Here is a 27,283-nt window from a genome sequence, read left to right as displayed (position 1 = left end):
ATCTTTTACTGCTTCGTCTCCTATAACAAATGACCTATTATTGGAAACCCTAATCAAACATTAACACTTAAAAGGTAAACACAACCCACAAACTACTCATATGCTGCTGGGTAATTGCACATTCACTAAAAGTATACACAGCAGAAATATGACTTACATTATGGAACAAGAAAGAATATCATGGGAGGTTGGTTGATCTAACTACTGATGAGATGGACAACCTGAGAAAAATTAATCTTAAAATATACTAGTATTGTAATACCAATTTTCTTAAAATATTCCAAAATACAATGAAATATGAGTAAGGGAATCCTCTGAATACACTTAAAATAATGCAGACTAAAAATGTCATCATACCCATGTAGATCCCAGAGACAATGATACACTACCTACAGATACAAACAAGGACATTCTTCAGAAAACCTGCACTGTAAGTTGCATTACGAGTTTAAGTTATATAATATACTTTTTAATCATAAGCCTCAAAAAGCCAATCTTTTATACTTGTTAAGAAGTCTCAAATCCAACATTTCCATGGTGTTAATTTTTTTATCATATATTTTTTCTACAGTACAATCTACTTCTTAGTTTTTGTTCTTCTCAAGGCTTTTTGAAACAGTATGACTCCAGAATAACACAGATGGTTAGACAGCCACACTATGGTATGGTCAGCACAATCTAAAAACCAGCTATTAACCACAAAAATAGGAACCATAAAAATGTAGTTTCCATTCGACATGATCATAAGCCATTTATTTACACATTGACAGCTGGATTCCTAATAAATATTTTGTACTGCAATATGTGCAGTTACTAATAGGGTGTATCTTTTACACACATTAAACCATTATTATATATATTAAATCACCAATCTGTGAAGGGTTTATGTACAGCAACATACAAAAGAGATGAGAGGCCCCATGATTTCCAAATTGATATAGGTGCATACTTGAGTGGACTATTTTATTGTTTCATAGACATTTGCTAAAACTATTGGTCTAAATGCATATACGTATCCTTGATGTGTTACTTCACTTAAGTCTAATGTAAACGACACTTAAAATTAATTCATTTAAGACACTCCTCAAAAGCCTGCACCTGTGAGTATGATCTCCTGATGTTCAAACAACAAAAACGAAACAAAGGTCATGATTGAGTCATAAAAAATACAAACCCATATACAATGTGTCCATTGGCGGGACTGAAATAACAAAAGAATGAAACTGGACACGTAGCACTTTCAGTAGAAGTACAAAATGTGTAACATACTTATCTTTCAATAGGCTGTTAATGAACAATAAAACTTCCTACTGAAAATCTACCTTGATGACTTTGCCAATCTTAACAAACAACAGAAGTACTGTTCAGTAATAAATGGCTGCTTATAGTAATGAAATAAAGCAAAGTTATTAACCTATAGCATAAAACTTCAAGGAAAATAATAATTCTGAAAATATATATGAAAACAGCTCACTGATACTGCATTCTTAGCAAATTGCCAAACTGCAACCCACCATTCAACAGCATCTACCCTACTTTCTACCATCCTAATACACATGATAAATTCTTAAGATTAAGGAAAAATATCTGTATCCTGGACTGTTTGGTACCCCCAAATGAATCTTGCTAGACTGTAATTGTCACAAGCATTCCTTCTTTCTCTCAAGGGAAAAAATCCTAAATAGGTTCCTTCTCCCCTCAATATCCAAAAATAGCCACTCTTTCTTACATGAATTTTTTCGCACAAAATACGGCAAGTAAAAAAAAACATGTCATTGTGCATATTACATTCTTTCTTCATCAGTTGCAGTTGATGAACATTTTAAGAATATGTCCTACAAAAAGGTTGCTAACAACAGAAGCTGTGTGTGTGAATAAAAGTGAAAGGAATCCTAGCCAAGTAAGAACCCGAACTAAGTGTAAAACTTCAAGAAAAGATTTGATATAGCTATGCCCAATTTAAATTAGGCTTGAATGACAAGAATTACTATTAAAAGTATATTTAAAAAGATCTTTACAATACTGTAAATTGTATAGAATATCATTGTAAAAAGCCAACTTCTTAAAATACACAGTAATCTCAAGCACAGTACACTCTGAAACAGCCCTCAGCTACCTAATTTTGAATACGTACTGCTAATTTTCACCTAAGCTAACAGTACAGTCATTGGGAACTAAACATGAAGATTAGTGGGAAGTGGATTCAGACTCGTCAGGATCTTGTTTGTGATAAACAATTTATGTGCTTTATTTATTTTTGAACATTCTTATTTTGATGTCATGTTGACAGATTGTAGTCAGTTGCATAGCAACTGACTACTCTGCAGATGACAGATAGTTTTGTGCAAATCACTAATAAAAATCAGAACTGAAGGAAATATATTTGGATAATGGATGTATTTGTTGTAATGTACAATAATCACAAATATCCTAAGACTGCAGATGTATTGTCTATCCCTATAAACACAAAAGGTTATAATTCTAAGTAATTCTCACATTATGGTGTCAAATTTCCTCCTTCCTTGCACACAAAGGGCATAATTAATCTAGGGTCATTATACCCACACATATATTCAATCTGATTCTTTGACTCTCACTAACCTGCAAACTATAGTTCCAAGCTTCTTCATTGCAGCAATTTCAACAGAAGACGGTGGAAGCCTTCGGCTGGATACCTTTGTATTTTTACAGTTTTCTACTAGATCAGCCATTGAACATACTGTCGAAGCTTTCCTTCAAGGGCAAGGTTCTTTTGTAGGAAGCTCACAAAATACTGGCCAAAGATGTCCTCATGATAATATATGCACATCTGAACTATGATATTCCTTCACATATCCCTATAGCAACTATGCCAAAAATTTTTCAACAACACATATATAGTATTACAGTATACTATATGTACTTCAATAAAAAAAAAAACTAAAATTTGTTTATTTACAAACCTTATGAAGTAGTTTTCCTGGTTGGAAGGCCACAACACATAAACATAGCAGGAGCCACAATCTTTCCAAGGATTCCGTACTTGGATTGTTGGTAACTTGTCTAATACACTGTACATATATTTCATTTCTAAGTTCCTCTCGTTCTAAACCATGGCTAATGATACTTTGAAGGGTGACTGTTTCTTGTTCAGGTTTTAATTCACCTCGACAGTATTTACACAAGTCCTATTATAAAAGACATTGCATAAAATAAATAAAATATCAAAAACACTCCAAAACTGGATGCTTGAAATAATATGCAGGAGATATGCATAAGGAATGACACTGTTATAACAAAATAACATTAACTTTAGCATTAATGACATAATTTCATAAATATTTCATATTCAATTTTCATATGAATTCAATATATGGACTAACCCTAAAGGTACTGCAGGCAATGTGTTGATATTCTCTGGATCATATAAATGAACATGAGAAGTTGGAATTATTGAAGAGCGAGTGGAATATGTGATGAGTTCGTACTTGGGGAGATACTCCGACGTTGTTGTACGTTTTTCGGGTCAATGTTGACATAATGGTACCTGTGTCCACAACACAACTCAGTAAAGGATATATTAAAGAAATGACTATAATACAGGCACACCATTCATTTTCCAGTATTTGCTGGTCTGCAACCTTTTTTTAATCAAACAAAATTATGACTGAAACTTTGAAATACGTACCAATCAAAACTTTAACATTCTTGCCACAACTAGACTAGTTTACTAGAAAAGCTAGTACAATATGTAGAAAGCAATTATCTGAAAGATGCATCCTTTCAAAGATTATGCTATTTAACCATTTCACTTAATTATTTAATTTATATCTAATATTTGTTTAGAGTGTGTTGACAAGACGGGACCATCACTAGTCCTAAAAAATTGAAAATCTAGTAAGGTCTAGGAACCAAGTATGACGAAAAACCGATGGTCTGCCTGTACTACGTTTTTAGATCAAAATATCCACATACTTTAAAAAACACACCAATCCAAAGAAGTCTTACCTTCTGGAGACCTTTCATGATTATTGAAATACTTTTCTGCAAATTCTATCATGTCAAAGTGATTCTGGCTTTCATTCTCTTTGTTTTCTTCCATTTCTTCTAATTCATGCAATTTGCGCTCTACTCGTTGTTTACGTCGTTCTACTCGTTCAGGATCCTCTGGAGCAGCACTATTGCGGCCATTAGGTCGTGGCTGAGAAAGCATGCAAACAGGCTTAGTGCTTAGGGGAAACATTTCATGGATATGAAATTTCACTCAACATCCAAAATACTAAAATAATTTACCAGGAGATTAAATGAAAAAAGTCGCTGAAATAAAGATATTACTCACTCCAGGCTTCTCGTACTGGAGCGTGAGTTTCGAAGCGGACTTCTTGATGCAGGTGATCTAGATGGCCTCTTCTGACCAGAAGGTCTTCGTCTTTTGACGATCTATAGTCATATCCTTACTATTTGCTGGTTCTGCAGGCGGTGGCCTTCTAAGCTCAACCGGTTCTTCTGGTGAGCTGGAGGAGGACCTGTAGAAGTATAACAAAAAATTGTCTGAAGTGTCTTGACAAGTTGTTATGCAAATGGTAACCATTACATAACTTGGGCAGGAAGTAACATTCTGGGCAGTTTAAGGAATAATGAATAACATAAATCTCTATGTGTTACAGTGCCAGCGCTATTCAGTGTCTGAAGACAATGCAGCCTACTACCAAGCTCACCATTCATTACAGGTAGTCCCCGGGTTACGACGGGGGTTCCGTTCTTGAGACACGTTGTAAGCCGAAAATCGTCATAAGCCGGAAAATCATAAAAAATCCTAAGAAAACCTTACTTTTAATGCTTTGGGTGCATTGAAAACTATGTAAACTGCATTCTTATTGCATTTTGCATCAAAAAACCTTCAAATATTCATTATTTTGCAGTTTTGGTGTCATATTTCTTGTGCCAGATCAGCTTTGTAGGTGTCGTAACCCTGGAAATAACTTCTGATGAATATAATTGAAAAGCGCCTTAACCTCGGAACGTCATAAGCCGAACCTGTCGTAACCCGGGACTGCCTTATTCTCTTACTTGATTGGGTGAAATTTTGTTTCAAGCTTAAGTCCTTCCTGCCTACAAATAATAATATAATTAGATAAAATTGAGGCCTTCCTAGTATAGGTTTTCTTTAATGGTAAGACTGTTTTCATTCTCTTCCCAGCAATTACCTATTACCTTTTCTTTTGATCTTTAAGTTACTTATCACTGTAAATACCATTGAGAATTAAAGCAATATATGATATAATCAGACCATGATTTCAGTGAATCTTGATCTAATGATCATATTTATAGTAGGTGGTTTGATGAAATTGCCGAGTTCAAATTCTTAACACTTAAAAGGATGGACCTCATGATTCTAATATTAATACAAACTAATGCTGGACATCATAAAGATTTCAAGTAACTGGGTGAAAGTCCATCAATGTGATATCTGAAAAAAAAAAAAAAATTTTAAAAATTACATATAAAATTTACTTCTTGTTTTAAGTGAATAAAAAATTAACTTATAACAATAGGGCCTAGAAATGCAAGGCCAAGAAGAAAAAGTACAGGACACAGAACAGAAATTAGAATTCAATTTTTTAATTGATGTAAAAACATTTATAATGATGATACTATGACAAGGAACAAGCACAGTCACTTACAATACAAATAAATACTCGGAACTCAAAAGGTTAAGCATCTAATGAAATGGCTGCACATTTACAAGGACAATAAATCAATAAAAAAGAGCAATCTTATTAACCTGCTTTGATATTCTAGCCAAAGAAATTGTATTATGTGAATTAAAAGAAATTTTTGAAAAGGTCTCACTGTTAAATTACCTGCAGGAGGTGGTCCTGACACATAATTTGGTTCTCGTCTGGCTTGTGCATTTGCCAATCCAGCAGGAATTGTTTCATAAATTGGTTCCTTAGGCTTTTCTTCGTGAAATCCATTAACCTGTTGATAAAAAAGAAAAAAAATAATAAAGGGATTTTGTACGAAGGAAAAATCTATTTCTGGGCAACGACCTGTGTCGCCCTGTGAAATGGTTCCTTTGATACTATTTCTGAAGAATAAATATTTGCTATTTTCACCTAGAGAAAAAAGAAACAATATAATGCCAAGATAAATGGCTCGCTCACTTCTTATAGAAGTGTCGGTATAGTAAGGAGCGAGTGGAATCACTACCAGAGGTCCCTTGCCATTTAGCTTCTTCCTTCGACACAAAACCCGAACTACGGAGGAGCCGTGCTCCAGCTCCCGGTCTACTACTACCGTGAGCGCCTCCGAAGCATGAGACGTCATTCCTGAAGATAGCCTCCAAGCTTGGGGTAAGCTGGGTGAGGATAATCTAACTACAGGGTGGGGTTTCACAGGGCGACACAGGTCGTTGCCCAGTAGTAGATTTTTCCCTTCGTCAAAATCCCTTTTCTGGGCTTGACCTGTGTCGGCCTGAAATAGTACCAGAGAATGCCAAATACCAAGCTTGAGGAACAGTACAGATAAATTAAGAAGGTAAAGTTAAACACTTGTAAGGTTAATAGTATAATAATCAACTAAAATTACAGTCTTTACCCTAATGGAAGTATAAGCCCTAAACACGGGTTTATCACTTAAAATTAGTTAGCCTAACAACAAACAATAACAATACAGGTTAGGCAAAGACAAGATATAAGTTGATATATACAAAAGAATGGAACTGAAATCCGATGTTAGAAACTGATGGAAACAAAAGCGGAAACTCAAGGTAACCCAATACATGGAGGCGGACTAAACTAAGTAAGGGTGCAATGTGGGCAGGTAGAAGGGAAGGCTACAAGAAGTTATAGTAAAAATTAAGAATCAGGAGAAACTGTGTTTCCAGCTGCCACTGCTGGAAATTTGAGGGCTTCTAAGGGTTTTAGGTAGTGCCGTTTGAAAACTGTCGGAGATTTCCAGCCTGTATACTTCTTAAGATCGTCAAAAATTCATGTGTTGGAATAATTAATAGATGTGGCCACCGCCCTAACATCGTGGGCCCGAGGAAAGGACTCTGGATTGGCCTGTTTAATGAAGTATAAAAAATTTGTTGCCTGATCCCTTTTAGGGATAAAGTACCACCATCCCTTCCTAATGAACAATGGGCGCCTGAAGATTTCAGAGTTGTTCTGCTTAGGTAGGCTCTTAATGAAAGGGACAGGACAAAGGGAAATGTCTTGAGGTAGTGGTAGGATTTTCCACGAGGACCATCTGTCCTGTGGGTCTTCATTTTTGGCTAGAAATGGCGATCTGCTGGGGATAAGAGGACTTCCCCTGAGGGGAGGAACTCAATGTGGCCTGGTTCCCTTGATAAAGCTGACAGTTCTGATATTCTAGCTCCGGAGGCTAAACTTAATAAGAATAGGGTTTTCCTCAGGAGGGATATATAATTGCAAGAGTCATTGTTAATGTCCGAGGCCAGTTTGAGGACATCATTTAAGAACCAAGAGACTGATTTAGGTCTCGTTGATGGTCTTAATCTAGCACAAGCTTTTGGTATGGACGTAAAGTACGAATCCGTAAGGTCTATGCTAAACCAAATTGGAAGATCTTTTTAAGAAGCTGATTTGGTCGTAGTGATAGTGCTTGCTGCTAAGGCCTTTCTCAAACAATGATCTGAAGAAAGTTATGGCTAGGTTCGTTGTCATGACTTGAGAATTTGACAACTTAAGGAACTCTGCTAGTTTCTTGACAGATGAATCATATTGTCGGAGAGTAGATTCTCTTTTATCTGATTCCAAGAATGAGATATTCTGGGGATCAATTTCTGCATTCTCATGGCTGCGAATTTCAGAAAATCCATAAAGTTAGGGTTTTCTGAATTCTTGAGGAAGCGGACACAGTCTGAGTTTGCACTAACTGGGTTAGTTTGGGGTTGGGGGAATCCGTAGTGGTCGGAGTCTCAACTCTAGGAGTAGAGGGAACCAATTGCTCTTGGGTCCAGTTGGGAGCTACTAGAGCTACTTGGCCTTTGAATGTCCTGAGTTTGTCTAAAACTTTCATGAGAAGGTTCACCGAGGGAAGAGGTAAATATTCTTCCATTCGTTCCAATCGAGGATCATTGCATCCGTAGCGTATGCTAGAGGATCGAGGTTGGGGTGCCACGTAACAAGGGAGTTTGTGGTTTGACTCCGTGGCGAAGAGGTCTACTTGGAGTCCGGGGACTTGTAGACTGATCCAATTGAATGAACTCCTGTCCAGTGTCCACTCCGATTCCAACGGAGCGGAGCGTGATAGAGCGTCTGCTACTACGTTCTTGACTCCTGCCAGGTGAGTGGCTGACAGGTGCCATTTGTTTTTGCATGCCAGAGAAAAGATGGCTATCATGACATGGTTCAAGTGGCTTGACTTGGATCCGCCCCTGTTGATGCAGTGTACTACTACTGCACTGTCCAGAACTAATTTGAAATGAGAGTTCTTGGGCGGACGGAGTCGTTCAGTGTGAGGAATACTGCCATGGCCTCCAGTACATTGATATGTAGCTGGCGTGGAATAAGTTAACGACCAAGTTCCTTGAACTTTTCGTACTGGGAGTATCCTCCCCACCCTGTTAGTGAGGCGTCTGTGTGGATCACTAATGATGGAGGGGGAAACTGTAGAGGAATTGCTTTTGAAAGGTTCTTTGTCTCCGTCCAGGGGCGGAGGACGTTTCCGTAAGATTGCTGGGATAAAGGCTAGTTTGTCCCGTGATCTGCAATTCGCTCTTGAGCGCCATACTCTGTTTATATCTTTGAGTTTGGCTCTGAGCAGAACGTCTGTGACTGATGCAAAACTGGTAGTCAGCCCAGGATCCTCTCCTGGCACCTCCTGGATGTTTGTTGTCGTTTGAGAAATTGTTTTGTAGCTCTTGCAATTTCTTTCCTTTTCAACGACGGAATTGATAGAGTGTGCGATTGTAAGTCCCACTGAAGGCCTAACCACTGGAATCGAGATTCCGGTGTTAGTCTGGACTTGGTTTTGTTTATTTGAAAACCTAAATTTTCCAGGGAATTTGATCACTCTGACCGTTGCTTCTTTGCATTCTTTGGGGTTCTTTGCCCAAATAAGCCAATAGTCCAGATAAGCCACTAACATTATTCCCTGTTTCCTTAGCTCTTGCACTACTGCTTCCGCCAATTTGGTGAAGATCCTGGGGGCTATGTTGAGCCCGAATGGCATTACCTTGAAGGAGTAGGATCTGTTGCCTAGTTTGAAGCCTAGGAATGGACGGAAGTGTCTGGCTATGGGAACATGATAGTAGGCATCTGTAAGATCTATAGAGGTTGTGACGGCCCCACGGGGAAGTAAGGTCCGTACCTGCGAAACGGTCAGCATCCTGAACTTGTCGCAATGAATGAATAAGTTCAGATGGGACAAGTCTAAGATGATTCTTCGGTTTACCGAGTCTTTCTTTGGCACGCTGAACAAGCGTCCTTGAAATTTTAAATTGTTGACTCTTGAGACTACTCCTTTGAGAAGGAGGTCTTCGGTATACTCTACCAATTCCGTTGTTGGTGCTTGATAGAATCAGTTGGTTGGAGGAGGGCCCTCTAGCCAACTCCAACCTAGTCCCTTTGTTACTATACTTTGAGCCCAAGGGCTGAACCCCCACCGCTGGCGAAGAGGTACAGCCTCCCTCCTACCTTGGGATTCTCACTGCTGGTTTGCCGAGGGGCGGCCACCTCTTGCTCCTCGGAAACCTCTTCCCCTGTTAGCAGCCCTGCCGGATCCTCTGAATCGAGAGGCACCTCTTGCTCTACTGCCTCTCGCAAACCTATTGAAAGCCTGAAAGTTCTGGCTTTCATAGTTGGAATTGTAGGCTGGCGAGACAGCAAAGGAAGTGGAGGGTTGAGATTGGCTGGGACTGAGGGGTCAGAACAAGGTATTGTTGTTGACCCTTCGACGATGGTTGCCCTTGTGATGCTGGGACTGCCTGAACCAACGTTTGTTGAGAAGGCTGGAAGGGAGAGAACTTCCTTGGTTTCTTCTTGTTCCTTGGGTTAGGACCAGAAGATTCCTGCCTCCGCTTTGCTACCAGTCCCCCACCTGACTTGAGGCACTGGTTGACCTTAGAAGCCTCATGAGGACTTCTGCTACTACTGGTGCTGGAAAGAGGTCCGTCCCCAAATTGAGGAAGCAATCAGTTTATTCGGTTCATGGCGGATAGTAGCTTCCGCCAGAACGTGCTTCCTACAATTTCTCCTGGCTATGAGGAAGTCGTAAAGGTCACACTGCATGGTGTGCAGCAGACCTTTAGCCAAAACTTTAAATAACGGCTCTTGTTGGTATACAAGAGCCGTCATCTCCGCCATAGTCATGGAGGAAAGGGATCTCGCGAGCCTAGTCCGGGCGTCGTACTCCATCGGATGAGAGAGTCCGACAACCTGGGGAGTCTCTCACTAAGAGAGAGGTGGGGCACAGTCCGCCTTTAGTTTTCCTACTGAGAAAGTAGGAACTGAGCCCCTTCGAAGTACGTCTCGGAGCCTGGGACTAAGAGAGAGGTGGGTTCCGTCTCTCGTAGTTGAGGCAGGGGCTCGTCTTTCAGGGCGGCCTGAAAGGTTGCTTCCACTACCTTAAGGGTCAGTGGTAGCGGAGTCCCTTCCACCGGAGTAAAAATGGTGAAAGGACTCCTAAAGGCTGTGATGCGGGTGTTTTCACACCCCCATTCTTCCAGACTTCTCATTAGAGTCTGCTGTGCCTGTTCCCTCGGAAGGATCACTGTTTCCTGGGAACCTTGTCCTCTCTCAATCATCGCTGCTTCCGTTAGTCGGACGTAGCCAATGAATGGTGGTTGAAGGTCTCTGGGGTGGAACTCGAAGTCCTCACGCCTTCGAGTTCCTATGCCTTCGATTGTCAACATTCCGTTGACAAATGGGGCATACGAAGCGATCCTCCAAGGGTTGGCCGCCATGAATTCCGGCAGTTGGCTGGAATCTGGCATTGGAAGAGGAGAAGGTGGCACAGATAGAGGGGAACCTGCCGCAATCGAGGTTTGGATCCCGGCGATGGCATTCTCCTGAGCGGCCAGCCGTTCCGCCAGCGATTGGATCGACTGGCCGGAAGACGTAACAGAACTGGAGAGCTGGGAGAGCACCGAGCCGACCTTGTTGTCAACCAAGGCCCCTACGATCACTCCACCTGCTCCAGAATGTTAGCCGAAAAGGATTCGGGATCAAAAAGAGGGACTTGAGCCCGATCCTTACGTGATCTATGTTTGGGGGACCTCGACGCAGAGGAAGAGGCCTCCCTTGACCTAACTGATCCGGGGTGGTAAGAGCCGGAGTTATAGTGTCTGTCAGGATGACCGATTTCTTGGGGAGAGACTTTTTAAGTTTCTCCTCGGTCATCTTAGCCTTGGGGATCACTGAAGTAGCCTTAGGACGGACAGACCGCTGCTCTTCAGTGAAGCCCCGGAAAGAAGTGGAAGTAGAAGGATCAGTAGAAGGTGATGGAGAAAGGGAATTCAGGAAAGGGCCCTGAGAACCCACAGGAGCTGCCCCTACTACACCCTTACCTGTACCCATGGAGTCAATAGCCATGGGTTCAACGTCGAGGTTCATTGCCGCAACGTCTTCTGCAACTCCTCTGGGAAATCCCCCTCCTGTAGGGAGATCATGACTTGAAGGTCGGCCAGCAAAGGGGCGGCCGCTATCGGGTCCACCACTGATCCTTTCTTGGCTCCTGGGAATATTAGGTCCGCCATATCCTGGGTAAGAATGTAGGGGCGGCCCTTAGAATTCCGGCCAAAACCCCTACAAGCTTTGAGAGTCGACAAAGCTTTCTTCTTTTCTTCATCGGAACCCTGTAAAAAAGGGTCTAGTAGTTAGGGAGAGGATAGGGGAGGAATGTCTGTTGTGTTGAGATTATATGAATATGTGTCTCATATGTGAAAGGTATAATATAACAACAAGTATTCCAGGTGACGAATGAATGAAGAAAGTGCTAAGAAACTTACTACTAGTGAGGCATCTCCTACTAGCAAGTAGCAGGTTTGGCAAGCTTCATGATGCCAAACGATAAAATCCTCCACTTTCACTGCACATCCTGCATGAGAACGGCATACTATATGGCCGCATAGGTCTTGGAGGATGGCACTGCACCCAATCTCCTGGCACAACATCTGTAAGTCAAAGGATACATGAGTACCAATGACAACCTCCGGTGGAATAATATGCAAACTATCCGTGGGTGCCGGAGTAGGACCGACGGATAGAGATCTACGTATGAATATTACGTAGAAAAATTACGAGGGGGGAAGAAAGTCTCTGCCTCCGCCTAAGCTCACTTGTCATATGACAAAAAATAGGATCGTAGGGCCCGGAGTTCTCCGTATGGCCCAGGAGTTAATTAATATTGAGTGAGCAATGTCAAACTTCTAACGAAGCAAGGGATAGTACGAGAGGCGGAAATAAAAAACCCCCCGGAGTAACGCAAAGATTCTAAACATTAAATAACACAAAATAAAACAAAATAAAAACCCCTTATATCAGTAAGTGCTCGTGTGAAAAAAACTATCCAATTGGATAGGAAACCCAGTGATTTCCCTCCCCCCCTCTCTATGTTCACGGTAGCGGCGTGGATAGACACCTGACCGGACTGAACTGGAGGGGGAAAGAGTAGGGAAGAATGTGTGGGGTAGGGGAGCCCTCCCCCTGAGCGGGCCAGTTAAGGACGGAGAAGAAGGGGGAGGTCCCAGCCCCCAGAGGGGCACGTGACGAGTGAGAGTACCAGTAGGGGAGGGAAGATCCCCACCAGTCCCGTGAGTCACCCCCTCTCATGCAGACTCGGACGCTAGCTGTGAGAAACGAGTCATCACCCATCGACGTGGATGGCAATGTATGGAGGGGGGGAATGGGGGGACGGGAGGGGGACCCCGTAACCGGGTGGCTCACCGTGATAAACAGTGGTCTTCCCAGCCAGGTAAAAGATACGAGGTGGGGAAGAACCGTCGGAACAACATCAATATCACTGATATAAATAGGATTATTATAATAATCAATCAAATAAAATTAAAGCGATATCTTAAAGCTAGACTAACACGGGGAACACGAAGCTAAGCAAACAGAAAATTAGGTTAATCGCCGATCCGAAGAAAGGTATGTTAGCCTAATTTAACCTCTAGTTCAAGAAAACGGGGGGCAGGCTGATCACCAATCGACAATTGGGGTATGAAAGCCTAACTAAACGGTAAAATAAATTATAACAGGGAAGCTAATTCGCCATACCGAAGCATGGTGTATGTTAGCCAACCTAGTACCTATAATATTATTAAAGGTAATCAGGAACTAGAGAAGGAAAGAGAGACATCAGAATAATTAAGATGATATGACTCTCAATCGTGACTGATAAAACTCCTAACAATGTAAGGCTGTAGCTAGACTAAGGTCCGAAACGTGCGGTCGGAGCGTGCCCCGTGGAGGGCCTAACTAAAAAACTAACTGCATAAAGATATAGAGACTATGTATAAGTAACCATATCTAAAGTACTGAGAAAAAGGGAAATCTCTAACGGTATGGAAGACCGAAAGAGATAACCCGTACCGCCATGCGGTCGAGGGGCATACCGGTTCCGATAAGGCTCCGAATATGTATAAAACACGAAGATCATCATAAAATGAGATCAGTAACCCCAACAGTACTTAACTTAGAAGCAGAAGTTGAAGACATCTTGAAAACTAAATCCAAATAAATCCAAATAGAGTCGAAACACGCACCGAAAAAATTTAACGTTTGGTGTAACGCGCGCTATCGAAAGGAATGACGTCTCAAGGCGTCGGAGGCGCTCACGGTAGTAGTAGACCGGGAGCTGTAGCACGGCTCCTCCGTAGTTCGGGGTTTTGTCGAAGGAAGAAGCTAAATGGCAAGGGACCTCTGGTAGTGATTCCACTCGCTCCTTACTATACCGACACTTCTATAAGAAGTGAGCGAGCCATTTATCTTGGCATTATATTGTTTCTTTTTTCTCTAGGATGAATAGCAATATTTATTCTTCAGAAATAGTATCAAAGGAACCATTTCACAGGCCGACACAGGTCAAGCCCAGAAATGACCTATTTATGCTGAAACAATACTTTTATTTTAGTTTCATCTATAAACAAACATGTTCCCTACTGCACATTAACTTTCAATTGAAAATACTGAAATGGCTACATAATTCTACTGTTTCAAGATGGGTAAAAAGTCCCAAGGTAAAGTAAGCAAATCATGTTCCAAAACTTTACCTGAGGTAGCGGAGGCACAATTTCATCTGTTTTTTCTTTCACTTCATTTGAAATTCTATTAGATTTTGATTCTATGGCCCCTGGTGGTGGTGGGGGAGGAACTGATGCCAAGGATACAGGTGGTTCACTTGGAGGTGGAGGAAGAGCATCTGAAGATGGTGGTGGTGGTGGAGGAGGTGCGGGTTCCTCACTAATTGAAGGTGGTGGTGGTAGAGACACATCGCTTTTCTGTCCCATACTCCGGTTAATTGCTTCAATCTGCAATGCATGTTAAGTCCCAAATCAGGATTGCCTCATACATTATTTAACTCAGCGAAAGCCTAATCAGCTATACATTTGAACTTGCTTTCTCTCTGATTGAAATGTTCTCCTCTTTACTGTATCTCTACTTTTCTTACCCGTATAACCTTCCCTTAACACAAAACCTGCCTATTCATCATTTGTGGAGAAAAAGAGACAGATCTGTCATAATTTAAGGGGTAAGCTCTATACCAAAACTTTCCTCACAAGACTGGGCTTGTTTTTACAGGTCTGGCATTTCTATGTCTCTACAACATTTAAATGTATATCACATAAGAAATTCATCTAAATGCGTCTACTTTATTCTTTTCATTCACACACAATGTCTACGTTTCGCTTCCATAAAAAGGGGTCCTAGTCTGTTTTGAAAAGTAAACAGCAACTACCCACAACCAATGATGCTGGGGCACATATCTCGCTTTTCACTGGCAAATGCATTATAACAGTAGAAAAGAAATATCTAATTTTTTTTCTATTAAGCCATTTCTATAACAGAGGTGGACCCAGAGAAAGCAACTCAATGACCACTACTGAGCTGTAGATGAAAAATTTCTCACTCTATAGTCTTCTTACAATGCATAAACTACAGGAACATTTCATCTCACTAAATTCACAATGCAACAAATTTTCTTTTTCTTTCACTTACCCCCAATGAATATCAAAAGAATGTATAATTCTGCCAACTAATGAGACAATAAAACTTACAAATGTGCACTCCAAGAATAAAAAAAAGTATTTCAGTGAAAACTCCATTCTTCCAATAACAATTCGCTTCAATGGTATTGGCTACATTATATCAATTGAAAAGAAAAAACTAAATTAGTTCAACTTTCATGCCCTAAAAAATCTGTCACAACTACATATTCCGCACATAGGAAAACAAAAGTCTGAAATGCATAATATTACCTGAATTTAAAATTTTAGTTAAACAAGTATCAGTGATTGTACCTCAGATTCCAAGTCATCTGCAACTTCATCCATCTGTTTTGATATTTCATCCAACACATGCCTCTCCGATTCCATTGTCGAGAGGAAAGAGAAGAGGTTGTCCAGGTCCACTCCTTCTCCTGAACCTTGAGATGCATCATCAGGATTGGAGGGCCCTGAAGTAGCTAGGCGATTATTCACAGTCTCAGCTATATTAGTGAGAGCTGCCATCTCTTCCTCCACTTTTCTGTGAAATTCATAAAAAGAGATGTATCATAAATCGGGTCCTAAATCAATATTAAGAATAGTACATACTTTTGAAATTCTCTGATACATGACTTTGAGACTTTTTTTCTGTCCACATCAAAAATATTGAAACAACATGATTTTAGCCTGAACCAAGAGAGAACCATTTTGATACAAAAATAACAATTACAACAAATCAGACTACCACAGGTTAACATGGGCTTTAATATGAAACGCAACAACAACAGTGGATAAATCTATCTCACAAAATATGTGATCATTCTGGCAATTTTGTTGTCCACAATAAATCTTTTAAAAAATCCCATTAACCATTTAATAAAATTACAGAAGAAAAGTGAATCACTTACTATATGAAACAAAACATCTAAGTTTACCTAAATAAACTCTTTCACCAATTACAAAAATTCACCTCAGTGCAATATAAGCAATGAAATTTTATTACAAATACTGCACACACAAAAAATAGTAGAGCATAAATATGGTTACTGATTAATTCAAGTATCCTGCATCACTCAATGCAAACAAGACAGATCTACTACTTGAATGTGTTCAAAGATCTCAAAACACACTGTTTTATTACGGTATTAAGGAAGAGTGACCTAAATACCTGCAATCCAAAGCCCTTGACTATCTTTCACCTAGAACAAGAAGAAACTCACACCAGTGACATAAAAGCAGCAGTGAAGATGCACCATCACTTGTTAAACTCAGCTCTTTAAAGCTCAAGAGGGAGAAGGAGCAGAGGGAAAGAATAGTTGGAAACACATATGAGCTGTAACTCTGCCAAGGAAATAGATTTTGCATTTTTCTCCAAGAAAATTTTCAAAATCTACTTTCAGTTCACATATAAAAGAAGTAATTCACATACCCATCATACTACTAACTCAACATGCTTAAAATTTACTCTAAGAGTAGAGAGTGTTAGAAAAGACACAACACATGCAAAGTTTTAGGAGCGCACATAAATTGCAAGATGATAAACACCGCACACATTATCAATCTGAATTTCATACTGTCATGTTGTGGAAATGTGTCATGAACTATACTTTTAAATATGAACACAACCTTATTTAATGGAAATTATCCTAACCACAGAATACAGATGCCTGCTGAAGGACAGATTAAACCCTGATGAATAGTGGTATAGAGTACGAAGTTCACTTATATACAAATAATTAAACTAAACTTTCAGTCTACATCACAGCTCTCCTGCAAATCCAATGCCCCATTTACTACACACCGTCAAGAGTACATATTGTAGTACTTAGTTACCAGATTTTCTTTGCTGCAGCTGCACAATAATAATCCTTTAGAAAGAAAGTTTATGCATCAGAAAACATACATAATACATATATGTACATAAGAAAGGTACAGTACTGCACTCCTATACTGATCATCTTTTCTTTGGTGCTGTAATAAGAAAATTCATGAAAAAGATAAAAATATGAAATACTGTACCTATCCTGTTTTGGACTGATAAAAGAAATTTTGCTAAGCTCTACAGAATTTCATCATTCGTATTTTCCAAAGACTGGCCCTGTAAGAGGAGGGATACTGTCTACATTATGCCTTGTCTAATGTATTGTAGATAGTAGCTGAGCTGCAAAGTTTTCAATCTTTATTTTTCCTGAATCTCCATGGGCCACTTCCGATAATACTTTCCAACTTTCCTTACCTCTCTCCGTTTCAATTATCACCTTTCATTTAAGATCAAATGATTCAGGTCACACCCATCAATCCATTAATAATTCTGTGATTTGGTTAGTGTAATTTACATTTCAAAAAGTTCTATTACTGTATTTGAAAGATGGCAAGAGTATCATCAAATCAAAGTACCCAAGCTAAAATGCACCATAATATTACCTACATTTTAATTAAAGTAAATGATCATCATATAATAAATGGATCAATACTAAACCAATTGAAACTGATCAAGCAACCAATAAGTTCTAATAAAAACAATATGTATCCAATCATAACCCTCCTGATTATGACAAAAGTAGAATTGAAATTGACTAGTACTGGTAGTTACCAACAAACAAAGTGTACAGTGATTATTTAGAGTGAGTTATAAAGATGACCTACAAAGAAATTCTGCATTGTTGAAAATGTTAGGGGATAGTAAAAGGATTATGCCTGAAGGTTGTTACACTGATAAAGGAATATAATTAACACATTGCAAGTTAGCAATTAAGAGATCTGACATAAGACATCTAAAAATACCAAATTTGTAACTAATTGTATTTTTCATAACTAACAAACCTGAGGTCTAACATTAGGATTTACTAGCGCCAAAGCTGGAAACGTAGAATTAAAATTACACTTGTGAGATCAGGGACTAATGGCATCTATACCAGGGTCACGGGGCATGTATACCCAGAATGCCCACGGCTCCTGTGACCCATCAGTTATATTTCTAACCCAGTTTAGACTGCTAGAGGGGTGGTTCGAGGTGGGCCTTTAACTGTTAAGACTCAGGTTTGTTAGTTATGAAAAATACAAATTAGTTACAAATTTGGTATTTGTTCATACACGAAACAAACCCTCGGTCTTAACATTAGGATAGACTTACTATTGGAGGGAGGTAAGTCTCTACAACTGACTGGAAGTTTGCCACCTTATCCATTTCCGAATATATAGGGACAAATTCTAAGAGAATGGACAATGAACCTAGGACCAAAGATATAAGCGGATCTATTGGTTTCCTCCCACTGGGGTAGATACCATTCTACTGTTTACTCTTGTCCCTTGCGACTGGATCCACCTTCACCCCTCTTTCCTTATTATCCAGAGGGGTGTGTTGCTACTGAAAAGTATATCATCAGCTAAGATAGCTTCACAGTATGGCTGACCATCTCACCTGCATCTAGTCCGTTCCAGCACATGACGGTACTCTCCTTCATATTGCCCGGTAGTTAAAGGAGTAGGAAGAAAGTAGTAAAGAAAAAAAAAAGACCAGTCATCCCATTCATTCTACTTTCATACCTTCATCTTAGACTAGATGCAAACTGACCCGCCAGGGGCACTGGATGAACTATATCACTTGTTGGGCCGCCACCACTGGACCCAAGGAAAAGGTGTCCAAGGATCTATGGGCAACATCTTTCAAATAAAATGAGGTGAAAGTTGTTGGCGCTTCCACACGCCAGCTTTCAGAATTTTATCCACAGACATGTTCTTCTTAATGCTAGGGAAGCACTCACACCCTGATGTCATGAGCTCTAGCTCCCACCTGGCTATCTGACCCTCTGTCTTCTGCAGTATAAGCATTTCTGATTGTCTCCCTTAGCCAAATGATATTGTATTCTTGGACACTTCCTTCTTGTTCCGTCCTGTACTTACGAACAACCTCCTTGGCACCCGGCCTGAGGTGCCTTGTTCTCTTTAAGTACTCCCTTAGTGCCCTGACGGGGCACAGGAGCATTTCAGCTTTGTCGTTGTCTACAAAGTCTGCCAAGGAAGGTATGGTAAAGGAGTCGAATCTGCCGTCTACTATTGTTGGATTTTGGGTCTTTGCCACGAATTCTGGGACAAACTCACACACCATTGATCTCCAACCTCTCGAGTGCTTTATGAGATATGAGAGGCCATGTAGCTCCCCCCACCCTTTTTGGTTGAAGCCAGGGCCAATAAGAAGACTGTCTTCAGGGTCAGGCTCCTATCCGTGGACTGCCTTAGTGGTTCGTAAGGGGGTTTTGTCAGACTACTCAGTACCTTGGTCAGATCCCAATCTGGGGTTTTTAGCTCCCTGGTGGGCATTACTGTTCAAAGCTCCTCATCAGCATGGCCAACTCCCATGAAGACGATATGTCCACTCCTTTCATTCGTAAGAACTGAGGCTAGAGCAGCCCTGTACCCCTTCACTGCAGATACAGACATATGTTTTTTCTGTTCTGAGATATATCAGAAAGTCTGCTAACTGGCTGAATAGTGGTAACGAGTGGAGGACACGTTCCCCTACGACACCAATCACAGTATGCTGACCACTTCCCTGGTATACTGTCGCAGATGATTTTCTGATATACTGCCATCTGAGTTGCTGCTTTCTGCGAAAACCCTCGCTCTCGGCAGGAGATACTTGACAGTCTCCACCCGTGAAGCGATAGGGACTTCACCGACTGGTGGTACCTCTCCACGTGAGGCTGACACAGAAGGTTGCTCCATGGAGGTAACTCTCTTACATCTACTAGGAGTTCCAGTAGGTCTGGAAACCACTCTGCTTTCGGCCATAACGGGGCTACCAGGGTCATCTTGAGGTTCTGAGACCGCATTACCCTGTTCAGAACCTGACGGATTAGACAAAATGCGGAGGAAATGCGGTACGATCGTCCAGAATTGTCCAGGGGTGTTGTAGCGCATCTTCTGCTGCTGCCTCTGCGTCCGGGACTACTGAACAATTCGACTTCCCACTTTTGGTTGTACCTGGTTGCGAATAGGTCTATATCGGTCCTTCCCACAACATGAGCATCCTGTCCACTACCTGTTGGTGTAGGGACCACTCCGTTCCCAGAATCTGATCCCTGCGGCTCAACTTGTCGGCCACTATGTTTCTTTTTCCCGGAATATACCTGGCCTTGATGTCTACCAGGTTCTCTATAGCCCACTGGTGAAGTTGAACTGTCATCACATGTAACTGCCGAGAAACTAGGCCTCCTTGCTTGTTTATATAAGCTATACTGTGGTGTTGTCTGACATCAATACCACCGAGTGTCCCTTTACTCTCTCCCTGAATTCTTGTAGAGCCAGGAAAGCTGCTTTCAACTCCAGCACGTTTATATGGAGTTCTCTGTCCTTGCAACTCCATTTTGCTGACACCATCAACTCCTCCATATGGGCTCCACCCCAGCCTTCTAGTGATGCATCCGAGAACAGCAAGAGGTCTGGGGAGGATTGTTGAAGGGGGACACCCACTGTCAGATTGTCGTCGTCCACCCACCACAGCAAGTCTTTCCTCACTTCTGCCGACAAGGGAATTGCTCGTACGGGTGATCTACTGTTGGTGACCCAAAAAAACTCCTTCATCCTCCATTGTAGGGACCGAAGGTGTAGCCTTCCTTGTGGTACTAGCTTCTCCAGGGAGGTTAGGATTCCCAGCACCACCTGCCACTGCCTTGCTGGCTGTGTCTGCTTTCCCAGAAAGGCATTCACCACTTGTTTGCATTTCTGTACTCTTTGGTCTGTCGGGAATACTTTGGCTTGTGTTGTGTCTATCACCATTCCCAGATATTCCAAAACGTTTGACTTGGATCCAGCTGCGACTTCTGCTGATTCACCACAATACCTAGGCTGTGACAAAGCTGCCAGGAGGGCCGCCCTGTCCCTGGAGTAATTTCTCCCTGGACTTTGCTATCACCAGCCAATCGTCCAGATATCTTATCAGCCTGATCCCCTGAGCGTGCGCCATGCCGACACGAGGGTGAACACTCTTGTAAAAACTTGAGGAGACGTTGTCAATCCGAAGCACAGGACCTTGAACTCGAAAGCTTTCCCTGCAAGACTGAAGCGGAGAAATTTCCTTGAAGACTGATGGACTGGTAGTCTGAAAGTATGCGTCCTTTAGATCAACTGTCAGCATAAAGTCTCCGATTCGACTGCTTGTAGAACCGTTTTCGGAGTTTCCATCTTGAAACTGGTTTTTCCTTATAAACAGATTCAGCGTTGACAGGTCTATTACTGTCCTCCACTCCCCGTTGGCTTTGGGTACCAGGAAAATCCTGCTGTAGAAGCCTTTTGTCGGACTGCATACTTGTTGCACAGCTCCTTTTTCCATCATCTTCTTCACTTCGTCCTGCAGAATAGTGGCCTTCTGAGATTTGTGGGCATAAGTGACGTGGGGTAATGGTTGATCTGTCAGGGGCGGGGTTACCTCGAACGGAATCAAATACCCGATCCTGAGAACATCCACCACCACTGCTTCTGCCCCTAGTTCCTGGCCACACCTTCCAGTGATTTGCCAGGCAACAACCCCCCACTGGTGTGGCCGAGTGATGGGAGGCGCCCATCCTATCTTCTTGAGCCTCTCCCCCTTCCCCTATTGCCCCTTCCTCTGTTGTTTCTATTGTGAAAGGGCCGATGAGTTATCCTCTTTGGGGAAGAGGGTCTTGTGACTCTATTAGGGATGCTATGTCCCTCACTGGTTTCTTTCTTTCGAGGACATCTGCCTGTTGTCTTCCCTCCAAAGGAATAGTTTTTGATGTTAGAGGTTTTCCTACTGCCTGTTTGCACCAACCTATCGTTAGTGTCCATCCTTCTTCTATCTATCGCTTCTTCCCAGTATGACCTCTGGCAACAGTAGTTGCGATTCCAAGATATCCCCATTCCTCATTGCTAACAGGGAATCCAAATCCACATTGCTGCATCTCTCCTCATTAGCAGGATATTTGCCCAAACATTGGCACTTACGTTTGTCAGGTACGCAATCGCCTTGGACCCTGACTGTAGTAATCTAATGAACAATGGTTCATCTACTACTTTCCTTGTTGCTTCCGAGGATGCAATTTTTCGCCACTGCTGTTGACCAAAGGTCTAACCAGGACGCAGCCTGAAAGACAGAAGAAGCTGTTGCTTCTAACGTGGCAGCCTCTTGGTACGTCATCGAAGGGCACTCCACTTTAACCTGATCCAAGGTTAATCCAGGCCTTAACCTTACAAACATTAGGGTTCATTTGTCTAGACAGCAAAGGGACCTTCGGTGTCGTATAATATTTCCTTTGCTTTATCATTGGAGGAGAATAAATTTAAATGATCTATTAGATCTTAAGGAATTATCCCTCCCTGCAATATTTGCGTTTACGTTGTTGCAAGGAACCGAGTTCCGCATGACTCGAACAAGGCAATTCATACGACACCTTGGTATCCCTCTTTCAGTCCAAACGCCATGTCAATTCCAGGAGGAAGCATACTGGCCGGTGTTTCTGTCTTCTCCGAAAGGCTATTGAATTGACGAATCAAATCAATAACCTCTGCATACGAGGCCAGAAACTCTTGGTTTTCTCCTTCCTCCGCCGGCTCAGTAGTGGACCACTCTCCGTCACGAGAGATGTTGTCTCGCCTCTATCTTCTGACAGACGGCCCGGAATTCCACGGCCGCCTGCCCCTACGGCCGCGGCCTCTTTGATCTTTGCTGGCCGCTGTTGGCTCGATCCCAGATAGTCAGCAGGGGAACGAGAACGTCTCACTCTTTCTCTGCTCACGGATCTAGAGCGAGAATCTCGTCTAGATCTCCAAGATGAAGGCTCCCTTAAGACAGAGGTAAGTTCGTCTTTATCTAGCATTGGCATCGTTTTCGAGCGTCGGCGAGCCCGGCCTCGGCCTTCTATCCAGACGGACACTGCCTTCCACGAAGTATCCGCCGAGTTGCCAACTCTCTATTTTTTGTACTTTTAATAATGGGAGCCTTATCGTCCTTCGTACGTATTTTGAACGGCCTTACGGGCGAAACTGGATCTGCATTCCATCCTCTGCTGCACCTTTCGCCGCCAACGTCGATTTTACCAGAGGTATCGCAGTTTTTTGTTTTTCGATCCGAACTGGCAAACTCCGCCTCGGCCGCTAGCTCGCCGGCCGTCACCTCTCTCGCTTGTTCGGACTCTTGCGAACGGCTTCGTCTGGCAACCTTGTGCTTAATAGCCACTGATTTTCCGACCTTCTTGCTGACTTGGAAATGACAGTCTTCGTCCGAAGGAGAGGAAGAATTGATTCTTCTCCTCTTGGCCCGAGGATCCGCTAGGAACTCCCGAATCCTCCTCCAACGCTTGACTGGGCGCTCGGGCCGGGACGTTATCCTGGACTTAGCGATGACGCCGAACTAGAGGAAGAACGACGAAGAAGGCGAATCACACTTTTTCTTTTTGTCTCTCTTATTCATTCTCTCCTCTATATCCTGTAACTTCTGCATTACAGTTTGCATTGACGGATCAGAAGGCGTATTAGCGTCTGGGTGCAGCGAAAAAGGCGAGAACGGTCTGTGACGTCATCACGCCTGCCATCTCAGAGTGTGACGTATGTTGTGACGTCATCGCTCTCGTAGGAGAGACTGAGAGGTTTCTGCTGGTAACCGCACGTTTGCTGCCAAATTACCTCCCACGTTCTGCATCGCTGTAAATACTGAGTGGGATGGAGAAGCAGCGGCATTAATTCCCATAAATTGCAAGCCCGGGGGATGAGGAACATTCAGCGCTGCCGGACCCTGCTGGAACCGTGACGTTCATATAATGCGCAAGCAGACCATCCAAGGTTGGTAACGCCTGGTAGGCCTAGCGCTGACCACGTACCATCTAACCTATGCGCTTGCGTAGCAGGAGCCTGGAACAAAGATGGCGGATCTCCCCCTCTACTTGCTGGGAACAAAGGAGAGTGCAAATTATTCATAAAATTACCCAAGGCCCCTCCTGACGTTTCCGATACAGAACCGCTTTAGGAGAAAACCGAAGGGGTATGAGACAATTCAAAAGCAGGTGGAGAAAACATATGGAGCAGCCTGTTTATTACCGATACAAAAGAAGCCGGGTAAGGTTTGGTCATCCAAAGATGGCGTCACCCCCTTTCTTTTGTATTGGCTTTTCCCATAGAACTTCTTCCACTGTTCCACCGACCAACCGCGACAAACAGAACACGGATTAGTAACCGTACATACGTTTTCCCTGCACCTACTACACGTTGGATGAGGATCCGTCGACACCGAGGTTAGGAACCTAGAACAAGGAAGCCACTGACTCCTGGGCATTTCCTTTGTCTCCTCTTCGAAGCGGTAGACGATCCCGATGTTGAGCAAAATTCTCCATCATACCACGTATACACTCTTACCACACACTGATCACACTTGGAGGAAAGAAAAGGAATGAAAAAATTACAAAAAAAAAAATGAAATGGATAAAGAACGGGCAAACTGAAAAACCGGCTTTAAATGAGACTAGACAGTAACACGTCTTATCTTAAAGGCGGTAGGAAAATAACTGATGGGTCACAGGTAGCCGTGGGCATTCTGGGTATAAACATGCCCCGTGACCTGGTATAGATGCCATTAGTCCCTGGATCTCACAAGTGTAATTTTTAATTCTACCGGTTTCCAGCTTGGCGCTAGTAATCCTAATGTTAAGACCGAGGGTTTTGTTTCGTGTATGAACAAACAAGAATGTCTTGTGGAAACATACCACTTTTGCTGAGATGGAATTACAATATCAACTGAATAAAAAAGCACATAATATTCTAAGGTGCAAAGAATTACCCCTTTACAGGGATATATCCCCAACTACCTAAGTAGCCTTCGTTCAATATGCGGTTTCCTCTCAAGTGGACACAGAGTTGCATCCTATCAATATAAGTGGTAACAGAATAATATCTGCAAAGAATAAGGGATATGTACTTGTTAACACTCATGTATGACTAAAGCACAATTGAAAGGAGGCAGCTGAGGAAGTGGAGACAATTCTAATAACCCTGATTTCGCAAATGCTTTTCCTCCCGAAAAATCCTGTTGTCTCAAACAAAGCATTTCTACTTAATGTTTGTAATGCTCCATCATAATGCACACGACAGAAAATTGTTAAATGTCATAATCTTGCTTCTTTATGTAACTTGCAAATTGTATGCCCAAGATACACATAAAAGGATTATACACGAAGCTTAGTTATTAATTTCAAAGGCAAATGCTACGTTCAAGTCAGTTGAGGACACACAGTTACAATACTACTAAATGTACGCATACTCACCCCTTCACCCACAGCAGCTAGACCATCATATTGTTGGCTTGAAAAAAAAAACAAAAAAGAAGCATAAAAGCACATAAAAGCACCCAAAAAAATATAAGCTATTACTGTACTGCAATGGCTACGATGTAAAAACACTTCCTTAGAAATAAATCATAAAATCAACCTTCTTAAGACTATACAAGAAGTATAAATTAAACCTGGTGGATAAGGGCATTACTGTCTATTAATGTTGTTTAGTAACTAACTTGAAAATTTTAGATTAATACCAAAATGCAAATGAAAGCTACATAAAATTTGACCCACACTTTAAAAACTACAGTACCTCATTCAAAATCAGACATCTTGTACAGAAAGAGAAAATGCAGATCAAGACAGACCAAAAAGTGGAAAAGACTGTCTAATGTTAAAGTCTCTAATGCAACTAATGCAAAGAAAAACATATTTACATTTCCAAATTACATACCAGTACCTCATGCAACAGCTCATATGCGATTTTAGTAAAGACAATTGATATATGAAATCATTCTCCTCTCCCTTTCTTTAGAAAATATTTCATGATAACTAACTCCTTCAATATTGTTTGATCATTTTTGTTAAAGAAAAAAAAAACACTAACCTACACTTACACCAGGTTGTGATTTTCAGGACCTAACATGTTGTAAAAGAAAGTGTTCTCTAAGTTATACTGGTTTTCATTGCCCTTTATAATTTATGGAAATGAACATAAATAATTTCCTGTCTTTTTGAAAGAGCCTCTCCCATTCATAGTATCTCTTGAAAAGTGTATTTTCTAAGGTCAGAATAAAGAAAAGGAAAAATGTGTACACCTTGAAAAGTACCAAAGACACTAAACATTCTCAAAATATTTAGATACAAATCACATAGTAGTAATGTAAGGAATCCACATTTATTAAATACCATTAGTTGACTTATCTTTCCTGCTGATGAATAATTTGAGAAAAAATCTTTTTCAAAACCTATAATGAAAGAAATTTAATTCTGTCAAGTCTTTCTGTTCGTCAGCTTTTACTTTAGCACTACATAAAACTACATGAGAAAAAAAAGTTTCAAAATTTATTGCAAATTATCAGTACGTCATTTTGACCTAAAAACTGAAGATTAACCTCCAATCACCAAAAACTCTGTGCATTTACTTATACAATATTACTTATCGTTATAATTCACAAAGAAAAAAAGCCCACAAAAAGACCATTCATTTTATGGCAGCAAAATTCCAATAACCTTTAAAACGAATAATGTTAAGTACTGTACTATCATCTACGGTATGTAGTTCATAATACTGTTCTCGGAAGAACATCATTTTACACATCTGAGACAGCCAGTATAATTTGGGAGGAAAGAAAAAAATCATAAAAACTTACTTATGAAACTTTTGTTGAATGCACAAATAATGTGGACTAAAAATACTAGCTACTGCTTAAACCATATGTTAGATAAGCATATATACAATGCAGTGGAGCATCCAATGCCAATGGGCACTGCAATTAAATCCTACTACATAATATGCTACTTCACGTAAAATAGCTACTAGGAGCGGCCGAAAAAATTAAAAATAGTATCAAATAGGCTACTGTCGTTTTCCAATAATACAAACGCGTCAACCTATATTCATCATAACCTTTATCTAATTTCAATCATATAAATCATTTACAGCAAATACAGGCCAAGCATTTACAACCTTCTCCATGTATATACTAATCAAGTACTCCATACAATGTTTAAACATACAAGTCAACTACATTTACAATACGAGCTCAAACATATCATCTCTTCTTAACTGAAAATCAAGGATCCCTTTAGAAAAATAATTTTCTACATTTTTATAATATACAATATA

General features: G+C 41.1%; 1 protein-coding gene across 1 annotated transcript in view; it reads right to left on the bottom strand.

Annotated features, from left to right (window-relative positions):
• LOC135208300 (uncharacterized) overlaps nucleotides 1-27,283 on the bottom strand; it is a 213,486-nt gene that overhangs the window by 2,130 nt on the left and 184,073 nt on the right. The window contains 12 exon segments of the mRNA XM_064240403.1: nucleotides 2,602-2,699; nucleotides 2,702-2,773; nucleotides 2,943-3,167; nucleotides 3,363-3,383; nucleotides 3,386-3,496; nucleotides 3,498-3,526; nucleotides 3,988-4,242; nucleotides 4,438-4,505; nucleotides 5,187-5,223; nucleotides 5,844-5,961; nucleotides 14,222-14,479; nucleotides 15,470-15,695. Of these exon segments, the coding sequence (XP_064096473.1) occupies nucleotides 2,602-2,699; nucleotides 2,702-2,773; nucleotides 2,943-3,167; nucleotides 3,363-3,383; nucleotides 3,386-3,496; nucleotides 3,498-3,526; nucleotides 3,988-4,242; nucleotides 4,438-4,505; nucleotides 5,187-5,223; nucleotides 5,844-5,961; nucleotides 14,222-14,479; nucleotides 15,470-15,695 (1,518 nt within the window).

This window comes from Macrobrachium nipponense, chromosome 35, assembly GCF_015104395.2.
Source record: "Macrobrachium nipponense isolate FS-2020 chromosome 35, ASM1510439v2, whole genome shotgun sequence".
Lineage (NCBI taxonomy): Eukaryota > Metazoa > Arthropoda > Malacostraca > Decapoda > Palaemonidae > Macrobrachium > Macrobrachium nipponense.
This window is presented reverse-complemented; position numbering and strand designations above follow the sequence as displayed.